Raw genomic sequence first — 12,500 nt, forward strand, 5'->3', positions numbered from 1 at the left:
GCTTAACCACTGGTGTGTGTGTGTGTGTGTGTGTGTGTGTCTGTGTGTGTGTGTGTGTGTGTGTGTGTGTGTGTGTGTGTGTGTGTGTGTGTGTGTGTGTGAGTGAGTGGACAGCACACATTTAGCTTAACCACTGGTGTGTGTGTGTGTGTGTGTGTGTGAGAGTGAGTGGACAGCACACATTTAGCTTAACCACTGGTGTGTGTGGTCATCAGCACATATCTAGTTTAACCACTGCTGTTTAACCACTGCTGGGTCCTTCCACGTCAAATCAACCAGAGCGCACGCACTTGCGTCTCAAAAAAATCTGAAAAAAATACCATGTGCACCTATCTTACCCAGGAGACACTCTGTAAAATGTTTTTGTGCTAAGATCAATTCTTTTCAAGTAACAGCCAGTTTTACGGGTGGAGGGGGGTGTCAAATTTGTTGTGCCTCTTTTTTTTGTCAAAGTTCACAAGCTCATTGCTCAAGAACTAGAATTTGCAGGAGGCTCAAATCTTGCAGGCTGGTGCATAAATAGGAATACCATGCATTAAAATCACCACGAGTAGTCTGGATGATCCTGCATGGTCATAGCAGTCCCTCAAAGTTGATCAAAATGTTATTGGAGGCCCCAGCCGTGGCGCAACTGGCTGGGGCACCTGCACCACACGCCGGCGACCCGGGTTCGATTCCCGCCCCGTGGTCCTTTCCGGATCCCACCCCATCTCTTTCTCCCGCCCGCATAAAAAGCCCAAAAAATAACCTTTAAAAAAAAAAAAAAAAAAAATGTTATTGGAGTTCTTGGCTGGGCTCTGTTTAGGCTTACAGAAGACATATTTTTACTCAACATAGGCTCTTGCTTTTTTCCCCCTTATTGAGATCAGTAAAAGCACTCTACGAAAAAGCAATGAAGAGAAAAGAAAAACCATCAGGGGCTGAACAGCAGACCTCACAAGTTTAAAAAATAATCTTGGATCTCATATTCAGAGCACCCTAACACCTTGTGGGAATATACGAAGATTTTTAAAATATTTTTTTCTTTAATCTGCATTAGGCCTACCTCTTCTTTTTAAGAACACCAATTTGACTTGTCTTATGCGAATCTGTGCGTGCGTGTGTGTGTTTGTGGTGAGTGGTGTGATGTGTCATGTCGTGCTGGTGTGTCTGAGGATGTTGTGCAATATGAAATTAACTAGGTTTAACAGTTAAGGGGGATTCACATACGTCGCTACTCGCCCATCGCTCCTCGCTTCTCGCTGAAATTCTACTCGCTGGCAGAAAAAAAGATCTGCTGCTGGCGTCGGTACAGTCTATGCTGCAAACATGTCCGTTAACTGTCAATCATCTCTATTCTACATTCTGATTTGGTACTCGCTTCACTCGCTTCACTCGCATCGCTGAAAGTTCAAATTATTTTATCTCCGTACCCGCCCACATCGCATCGCTAGTCTTCGTGTGACCGGTGGAATTACTCTCTGCGTTGTGATTGGGTTGTAGAGTAGTGACTGACGCGACACAGGACGACGATTTCGCGGGCTTGCTTTATTTACTGCAAAATATGCAAACAGCACACAGTTTGGGCTTAGGCTCCTTTCCCAACTCCTCTTCCCAAGGGTAACAGAAACAGGGCCTTACACACAGGTAACCCAACAAATACACATCATAAATCCCCTTAAACAATTCGTTGGGAATTAGAAATTCATTTTAACAAGTAAGCACAAAACCCAGCCTGGCTTAGCCTAGCCTCCCATTGGAATACAGTGAGCTAGCTAGTTAGCTCGCTAGCTAGCGGGAGCTAGCATAGACGTAAAAATAGCTAACGTCAGGACCACACAGCATAAACATAGAACACGATAAACACGATAAATTAATGGAAAAATAATGACACACCTGCAAAATATGCAAACAGCACACAGTTTGGGCTTAGGCTCCTTTCCCAACTCCTATAAAAAGCAACAAACAACAATGCTAAATAGCGATGCTAACTGTTAGCTGTCAATCGCTAACCCATGTAATGCACAGTAATAACTAGCTCGTTAGCTACATGCTTGTAATATCGTAATAACCAGTTAGTTAGCCACAGGCTTATTTTACACCATGTGACTCTATAATATTACAAAATACATTAAACCAGACAAGTTACTGCTACAATACATATAGGGAAATGTACACAAAGAAGTAATATGCTAAATTATAGTTTTGAAAGTGGTGGATGGCAATGTAGTATGAGGATAAAGATTAGATTTAGAAGAATGAATTAGACATAAGCATACCTCTTCCCAAGGGTAACAGAAACAGGGAAGAGGTGAAGGGGGGGAGGGACATAAAAATAAGGAAAAAGGAAATATCAGTAGGAGATACAGGAAGGAGCAGGAAGCTCAATAAACACCCAGAAGAAGAAGAAGAAGACTATGTACATATTTAGTGTGTCAAAATAAAACATATTTGTGTAATTATAAACACTTGAGTAATACATTTGTGACCTGTTACACTCACCCCTCTAGAATTACACAAAGATAACAAACCCATCCAAGAGAGAGAAAACAAAACAAAAACAACTCCCATCAAGTTTCTTTGACAGCCGATACAAACACCAGCATGGCAGCTACCTAGAAAGGTCAGACGTGAACTGGGGTGATCAAGTCCCAGAACATCCACTGGGTAGAAGAGGTGCCATATACACCTCAACAGTATGGCTAAACTAACAGTGTACCTTGACAGGTATGCAACAACTGTGGCAAACAATATGCACACCAGGAAAACATTCCCATTTCGTAGAGAAACTACAGCCATGAATGACAGCAAATGCTGTAGGTCAATCTGGAGACAACCACACACAGCTGACTACACATGAATAACATGACCTATAGCCTCATCCCCGCCCAGAACACTGTGCAACTGAGCCATAGATTCTATCAATCTACATACAGGCCTAATGGCCCTACCAAACCGAGAAGTAGGAAGGGGAGGAACATGGTCAGTATGGTGAGTGACAGTGTAGTGCGGGGGGTTAGGAGGGGCAGTGAATGTGACATGATCTGCAACATCGCCAGTGTCAACCACAGCACCAGCAGAGGCATCTGGGACGTCTCCAAGAGGCACATCTGAATGGAGGGACCCGAGAACAGCCACATCAGAAGCCACATCTGAACGGAGGCAACCAGGAACAGCCGCATCACAGGCCACATCTGAATGGGGGCAACCAGGAACAGTCACATCAGAGGCCACATCTGAATGGGGGCAACCAGGAACAGTCACATCAGAGGCCACATCTGAATGGGGGCAACCAGGAACAGTCACATCAGAGGCCACATCAAAAACACCTTGGACGGTAGACTGTTCAGCGACCCAGGAAGAGGTGCGGTCCTCAAGAGAGCCATCCTGGCGTGACAGGTCAGCGTCAGCAGGGGGCAGGGCGTCCTCGGAGGAGAGGTTCGACAGGCAGGCTTCAGAGACAGACTCATCCGAAAAGTCACATCCTGCTACTTGGCTCGAGGTGGCATCGCCCGGAGAAACATTGAGCGGCAAAAAGTTGACAGGAAGCAGGAGGTTTCTGTGAAGCACTCTAGTGTTACCCTCACTGTCCTGGACTTTGTAGATGTGGAGACTAGGCTTCAAGGCCACAACAGTGTGAACATCATGCTCCCATCTGTCAGCAAGCTTACGCTTCCCTCTGCACCCTTTGTTGGCTACGAGAACACGGTCACCGATGGAGAGCGCCAGTCCCTTCACTCTTTTGTTGTACTGGTCAGCCTGGTGCCCTTGCTCAAGTCTCGAGTTCCTCTGAGCGACTACCATGGCTGACTGGAGGTCGGAGGCCAGGGACTTCACATAAATGTGGTAGTCTGCAATCCGTTCATCATGGCTCACATTCGGTGCTGAACAGTGCGTTTCCACCAAGGGCAGCGAGACAGTCAGACTGATGTGGCAAGGGATGTGCATCCTTCACAGTCTTAGCATTCAGCCAGCGAAAGTCTGTACATATTCTGAGGTCACCGTTCTTCTTCCAAACCATAACCAGGGGCGAGGCGTATTCACTGATGGACTTTGTGATTATCCCTTTTTCCTCCATCTCTCCCAAGACTTCCCTCAGCTTGAGATAGTGGGCAGGGGGAATCCGGCGGTAAGGAAGCCTGAACGGGCGATCGTCAGTGAGGTGGATACGGTGGACGAAATCCTTGGCCTCTCCACAGTCGAGCTTGTCCTTGGAAAAGACATCTTGGAACCTTGAAAGTAGCTCAGCCAGCCTGGACTTCCACTCATCCGAAACTTCACAAGCATCAATGTCGATATCTCCTAGGCCGCAGGCATCCAAACATCGCTTAGGTAGGCACATCGACGCCTGGAAGTCTGTAGGGGACTGAACAGCGCTGTTATGGGCTAAGCCCTGGGTCAATGGCAGATCCTCGACAGCTAGACATGGTGACACGTCGGCCAGCTTGGTGTTGCGACGCAGCCTGACTGAGTGCTCGGTGGGGTTCAGAACTCTCATTGGGACCCAGTGATCTCCCCACATAGGCGTAATGACTCTCCCTACCAGAATGTTCTTAGGACCTGAACGGGCTGCTGTGGGCTCCACTATTACTGTACTGCCAGGAGACACTGCAACATTGCTAGGCAACTTGCCCCACACCAAGTGTTCCTGTTTCGGAAGCAGAGTGACCGCTCGCCTCAGCTTAACTGTACCAATAGGACCTACTGACTCTGGGCCTGTCCAGCGAGAGACACAGGTGAGGAGCTCTAGAACCTGCTCACACTCAGGGGTGGAGTCACGAGAGGAGACAAGGTCCCAGTATTTCTTCTCAGACTTCATCCTATTGAGGAGAGGCTTTACTACATTGGTGCCTATGATGAACTCGTCGCGCTGACCAGATATTACAAAAGTGGGCACAAGGAACTTCGATCCAGACACCTCAATCTCCAGTTCGTATATGCACTTAGGGCGCGTGGACAGTCCACCACAACCGATGAGAACGATGTTGCTGGGAACTGGTTGTGGACAGGGGAGGACACCAGAAGCTCTCAACCGCATTTCACCCCCCTCACTCAGTGTACATGACATGGATCCTGAATCCAACATGCCCTTCAAAGAAACAACGCCGCTGACTATGACTGGGGTGTAAAAGAGGTCACTTGCGCCCTCAAGCCGCTGTGAATTGAGGTAAATGGCTGTGGTGTTTGCTGGCAAAAGAGTGCAACTATTTACATATATAGATTCCAAATCCTTCTCACTGAGGGTTTTACTAGAGGAGCCCATGGTTCCCCTCTCACTACATGGGCGATCTAGTTTAACTGTGTGGATGAGATGTGGGCAGCAGTGCTCTGTGTCTGACGCGCTCTTGGACACCCACTCTTGATATGCCCAGGCAGCAGACAATGATGGCAGAGTCGGTCCAATTTGCAGTGGTTGAACGTGGTGTGTTGTAGTGCGCCACACACTCTGCAAGGCTGGCGTGTCTGACTGTCTGGGGGACGGCTCTGCTGAGATGGCACAGAGTGTGGAGACATGGAGGCAGTGCACACAGAAAGGACTTTGTCTAACATGCTGACCACATGAGACAGGTTCGGCTCAGCTGCAATGGAACAGGGTGGCTGGACAGGCTCAGGTGGGGATGGGCCATATGACTGGGGTGTCTGCAGAGCTGTGGGCTGTGGCTCACTGTGCTGAAGAGTGGACTGAGTGATTGGGCGTACACTGTCTGTGGACACTGGAAAAGGAGGCTGACGAACAACACCCCCACTCCTCTTCAACTCCCTCTGACGCACATCCAGCCTCTCCTGAATCTCTGCCAGCGTCCACCTCTCCGCCGGCTTGAACGAGAGGGACACAGCAAGACTGGGATCTGGACAATGAGACACAAACATCGTGACCACTTCCGTCCCTGGATCCTCCAACTTTCTCCGCTGCCTAAGCAGACACTCTTCAGCTACATCAATAGCTTTGTTAAGACGAATCCAGTACGTCATAGCCGACTCACCATGCTGTGGGACAGTGTCATAGAAATCTCTCATAGGCATGTTGGAGTATGTCAGTTCGCTAAAGTTCCTCTTCAAGATGTCAAAGACAACAGCAATGTCACCACTAGACAGTCCTGGGCTGCAACGAAGGGAGACTTTCACCACATCTCTCGCTTTGCCTAAGAGGCGGCTCATGACGAACTCAAACTTCTCCTGCTCTGAGTGATCTATGCGACGGAGGCAGCTCATCACTACATCTCCCCACTCATCCACCGAAAACTTATCTGTGTGGTCACCTCTGAAGAACGGTGGGAGTTTGGCATCTGACTGGACAGTCACATTCAATCTTGAGGCATCTACTGCAGCCAGGGACGGTGACGAGTGGCTGGTGTGTGGCTGACCACCCGCCTGATGCAGTGTGTGTATGCTAGCTGTGATGTTGTCACTAATCTGTTTAGCTAAATCAGACATGACGGTACCCAGTGTGTCTGCACTTATCATCTGTGTGTAAGACATAGGAGCAGCACACGCTGCTGGTGTGGACATAGGGGTCGCACTAGACGCTAGTGGGGCTCTGTTTGTGCGGGGCCTACAGACAGGATCCCTCAGGGGAGTGGATGTGGCCACTGGACCTCTAACTACGTCCTCTAGTCCTACGGTACTAGCCAGCCTCCCGCTACCAAGACTGTGTGCGCCACGAGGGCGAGCCCTCCCAAACCCAGACGGACGTGACCTGTTATCCCGATGCACACCAGATGCATCATTAGGCTCAGCCGCATCTGGTGAGTCCCTAACACCACGTGCAGCCATCTTATACTTATAATATCAATCAACTCAAAATGTAAGACTTGGATACAAATTCAAAATGCAATGTTAAAGAAAATCTAAATATTCATTAAAGCAGCTCAACGCATTCTAACCCATAAGACAATGTGGAGCTCACAATACTACTGTCACTTTAAAATAAAATACCCCAGATTATAAATACAGTAGGCCTATTATAAGTAACAACAATGGCAAGAGCAAACAACTTCAAAAATATATGCAGGAATATAAACACAGGTATACTGTACTACTTAGCATTCAACAATATCATGCAGACAACTGCACAGAATACCATGAGAAGAAGCAGAAGGAGGGGGAGGAGGAGGAGGGCTGCAGTCCCCGGCGATCAATCAGGAGTTGACCTAGACGTCACGAAGTCACGGCACCAAGTGTGACCGGTGGAATTACTCTCTGCGTTGTGATTGGGTTGTAGAGTAGTGACTGACGCGACACAGGACGACGATTTCGCGGGCTTGCTTTATTTACTGCAAAATATGCAAACAGCACACAGTTTGGGCTTAGGCTCCTTTCCCAACTCCTCTTCCCAAGGGTAACAGAAACAGGGCCTTACACACAGGTAACCCAACAAATACACATCATAAATCCCCTTAAACAATTCGTTGGGAATTAGAAATTCATTTTAACAAGTAAGCACAAAACCCAGCCTGGCTTAGCCTAGCCTCCCATTGGAATACAGTGAGCTAGCTAGTTAGCTCGCTAGCTAGCGGGAGCTAGCATAGACGTAAAAATAGCTAACGTCAGGACCACACAGCATAAACATAGAACACGATAAACACGATAAATTAATGGAAAAATAATGACACACCTGCAAAATATGCAAACAGCACACAGTTTGGGCTTAGGCTCCTTTCCCAACTCCTATAAAAAGCAACAAACAACAATGCTAAATAGCGATGCTAACTGTTAGCTGTCAATCGCTAACCCATGTAATGCACAGTAATAACTAGCTCGTTAGCTACATGCTTGTAATATCGTAATAACCAGTTAGTTAGCCACAGGCTTATTTTACACCATGTGACTCTATAATATTACAAAATACATTAAACCAGACAAGTTACTGCTACAATACATATAGGGAAATGTACACAAAGAAGTAATATGCTAAATTATAGTTTTGAAAGTGGTGGATGGCAATGTAGTATGAGGATAAAGATTAGATTTAGAAGAATGAATTAGACATAAGCATACCTCTTCCCAAGGGTAACAGAAACAGGGAAGAGGTGAAGGGGGGGAGGGACATAAAAATAAGGAAAAAGGAAATATCAGTAGGAGATACAGGAAGGAGCAGGAAGCTCAATAAACACCCAGAAGAAGAAGAAGAAGACTATGTACATATTTAGTGTGTCAAAATAAAACATATTTGTGTAATTATAAACACTTGAGTAATACATTTGTGACCTGTTACATTCGCATCGCCTGTCCTGGCCACATTCCGCTAGAACACATTCACATTCCATTGACGGTTCTCGCTCAGAGACGGGCGAGTAGCGACGTATGTGAATGCGGCTTTATACTGAACTAAGTGTGTGTGTTTGTGTGTGTTTAACAGGTTTACTGAACTAAGAAAACTGCACACACACTACCCCATCTGAAACATTCCATTGACCCAACACACACACAGGCGCGCACCAGCACAGATTAGTTCTATTGATTCAGTTCTATTGATTCAGTTCTATTTATTATAAACATATTTAACCACCCAAACCATTTACTGGGTTTTCATTTGTACATTTGATGTGAAATCAATCAGAAAACATTTTGTGTTACTTAATATTGTTAATCTTTTGGCAATGTATCTATCCGTATGGCCATATGTATTAACCTTGTGATTAGCTCGCTACACTAACTAGCAAAACTCATCTTGCCAGATGCAACCAAATAGTTAAAATTGACGAAACACTACTTGATAATACACACAAATCAGATCATTAATTTCAGTTTACATAATAAACTATTGAATGTACTTGTCATGTCATGAATGTCAAGTAAGTGGCTGAAAATTGTAGAAAATAAATTCTGTGTGAGGGGTCCCAAAGCAGCATGTGTGTTGAGGCCCGTCTATGGCAATACCAGCGTCTACCGTGGCACACACACACTATGGCCTAGTTCACACTGGCAGCATGTGTGTTGAGGCGTCTATGGCTGAGTTCACACTGGCAGCATGTGTGTTGAGGCCCGTGACCCGTCTATGGCTTAGTTCACACTGGCAGTCCAAATCGGATGTCTTGCATATCCGATCAGAACCTGATCTTTCTGACTGACTGTTCTCATTGCATATTGCAAGTGATCACATCCGATCAAATCCGATCTTGGCGTGCAATGCTCAGATCCGATAAATTACACACACCTGGATTCAGTAGGTAGAGTTGTACACAACCAAGTCGTCATGGATGAAAGTGGATTTATTTTTGATATTTTCCAACTTATTATGCGTAGCCGCGGCGCAAATACCTCGTCACCCTTAACGTTACAGTTTTCCATGTTTCACCATAAAATGATGACTTGAGTCTGACGTTGGTTTTTGTTTTGCTGGTAGACCTGGCGCACGCGCTGAATCAATCAATCAATCACTTCCGTCACTCAGAATTACGTTGCAATTGTTTGTCGCAGTGCAAATGACGAAAGGGGCACGTTGAAATCCTATTCAAGTAGTTCGACTATTCAGATTGAGTCATATCCGATAGTAAGTGATATTGAAACCACCTCCATATGTGGTGCGAATCAGCATTGGAAAAATGGCATCTCATGCGGTTTTGTGCTGTTCAGACTACCCAAAATTCAAGCTAGATACAATCCAGATAAGCAAAAAATCGGACTTCGACTGCCAGTGTGAACTAAGCCTAAGAGAGGCTCCGTGGGACTGCACTGGTGTAGACGGCCTCGCCCACCCACTCACATATAATATCTAATATAAATATATAAATATGTTGAGCCTCACTCACCCACTCATATATAATATCTAATATAGATATATAAATATGTTGAGCCTCACCCACCCACTCATATATAATATCTAATATAAATACATAAATATGTTGAGCCTCACCCACCCACTCATATATAATATCTAATATAAATACATAAATATGTATATTGAGCCTCACTCACCCACTCACATATAATATCTAATATAAATATATAAATATGTTGAGCCTCACCCACCCACTCATATATAATATCTAATATAAATATATAAATATGTTGAGCCTCACTCACCCACTCATATATAATATCTAATATAAATATATAAATATGTTGAGCCTCACCCACCCACTCATATATAATATCTAATATAAATACATAAATATGTTGAGCCTCACCCACCCACTCATATATAATATCTAATATAAATACATAAATATGTATATTGAGCCTCACTCACCCACTCACATATAATATCTAATATAAATATATAAATATGTTGAGCCTCACTCACCCACTCATATATAATATCTAATATAAATATATAAATATGTTGAGCCTCACCCACCCACTCATATATAATATCTAATATAAATACATAAATATGTATATTGAGCCTCACCCACCCACTCATATATAATATCTAATATAAATATATAAATATATAAATATATACATATATTGAGCCACTCCGTGCGACTGCACTGGTGTAGCGCTCGACATTGACAAACAAAAGATGACATGTAACTAAGAAATGTGTGTGTATTAACTGTGTGAGTGTGTGTGTGTGTGTGTGTGTGTGTGTGTGCGCATTAATTGTGTAAGTGTGTGTGTCTGTGTATGCTGTGTGTGTGCGTGTGTGCTCGCGCTCTAACTAACTTTGTGCTAACTGTGTAGTGCTGCCGCGATTAATCGACATAATCGAACTAATCGATTATGAAAATTAGTCGATGCCATTTTTTTTAGTCGACTAATCGTTTCGCTATTGACCCCCTATTTATTTTTGGTCTCCCGTCTCTAACGGCTGTAATGTTATTCATTCTGTTATTAACTCTACAAAAGTAGGCTGATATTGATATGAGCATATCTATATCTATGGCTATATGTCATGTTTTGGCCCTTCAATTGAGTTAAAAATAAAATGGACACAACAAAATAACGAAAACTTGATCTTTTTAAAGAAAAATAGTCGTTTAGATTAGTCGACTAATCGAAAAATTAGTCGAAAGATTAATCTTTAGAAAATTAGTCGTTAGTGGCAGCACTATAACTGTGTGTGTGTGTGTGTGTGTGTGCGTGTGTGCTCGCGCTCTAACTAACTCTGTGCTAACTGTGTGTGTGTGTGTGTGTGTGTGTGTGTGTGTGTGTGTGTGTGTGTGTGTGTGTGTGTTCCAGCGATCATGTATGTGATGGGGGCTCTGGGTCCGGCTGCTGGCTATCTGCTGGGAGGAGTCATGATCGGCTACTACGTCCACCCCTACACACACGTGTCCATCGACCAGAGCGACCCGCGCTTCATAGGCAACTGGTACACACACACACACACACACACACACACACACACACACACACACACACACACACACACACACACACACACAGGAGTCATGATCGGCTACTACGTCCACCCCTACACACACGTGTCCATCGACCAGAGCGACCCGCGCTTCATAGGCAACTGGTACACACACACACACACACACACACACACACACACACACACACACACACACACACACACACACACACACAGGAGTCATGATCGGCTACTACGTCCACCCCTACACACACGTGTCCATCGACCAGAGCGACCCGCGCTTCATAGGCAACTGGTACACACACACACACACACACACACACACACACACACACACTCCTCATGTGTAGGTGCCAACACAAACACACACACACACACACTCCTTATGTGTAGGTGCCAACACACACACAAACACACACACACACACACACACACACACACTCCTCATGTGTAGGTGCCAACACTCACACTCACACACACACACACACACACACTCCTCATGTGTAGGTGCCAACACAAACACACACACACACACACACACTCCTTATGTGTAGGTGCCAACACTCACACTCACACTCACACTCACACTCACACTCACACTCACACACTCCTCATGTGTAGGTGCCAACACTCACTCACACACACACACACACACACTCACACTCACACACACACACACACACTCTCACTCTCACACACTGTGTTGGTGGCCCAGGTGGAGTGGGTTCCTGATGTGTTCGGTTGCCATGGCGCTGGTGATTGTGCCCATGCTGGCGTTCCCTCAGAAGCTGCCCCCCCGACACAAGCGCCGCCGCAAGAAGCAGGCCCTGCCGCCGCCGTCGCACCATGATGATGTCATCAAGGAGAAGACGCAGGGCCAGCAGACCTCCATGGGCTTCGGCAAGGACATAAAAGGTGTGTGTCTGTGTGTGTGTGTGTGTGTGTGTGTGTGTGTGAGTGAGAGACTTGCGTTGTGTGTTGGTGATATAATGTTGAAAACTGGAGCAAGTGGGATGTCCTCCTTATGCTACTAACCCTATGTGCCCTAGGCTGCTTTAAAGGGATATTCCGCCATTTTTGGAAATAAGCTCATTTTCCACCTCCCCTCGAGCAAAACAATTGAGATTTACCTTTTTCCCGTCCATCCAGCCATTCTGTGAGTCTGGCGGTACAACTTTTAGCTTCAGCCTAGCATAGGTCATTGAAACGGATTAGACCAGTAGCATCTCGCCTGCTAGCATCATGTTTAAAA

The 12,500-nt window shown here is 45.5% G+C and overlaps 1 protein-coding gene across 2 annotated transcripts in view; it reads left to right on the plus strand.

Moving 5' to 3' along the window:
• Window positions 1-12,500, plus strand: part of LOC134075250 (solute carrier organic anion transporter family member 5A1-like) — a 36,526-nt gene that overhangs the window by 6,196 nt on the left and 17,830 nt on the right. For both annotated transcript variants that reach the window (XM_062530817.1, XM_062530818.1), the window contains 2 exons: window positions 11,107-11,239; window positions 11,964-12,163. In XM_062530817.1, the coding sequence (XP_062386801.1) occupies window positions 11,107-11,239; window positions 11,964-12,163 (333 nt within the window). The remainder of the gene's footprint in view (window positions 1-11,106; window positions 11,240-11,963; window positions 12,164-12,500) is intronic.

The sequence above is a fragment of the Sardina pilchardus genome, chromosome 2, assembly GCF_963854185.1.
Source record: "Sardina pilchardus chromosome 2, fSarPil1.1, whole genome shotgun sequence".
In the NCBI taxonomy this organism is placed as follows: domain Eukaryota; kingdom Metazoa; phylum Chordata; class Actinopteri; order Clupeiformes; family Clupeidae; genus Sardina; species Sardina pilchardus.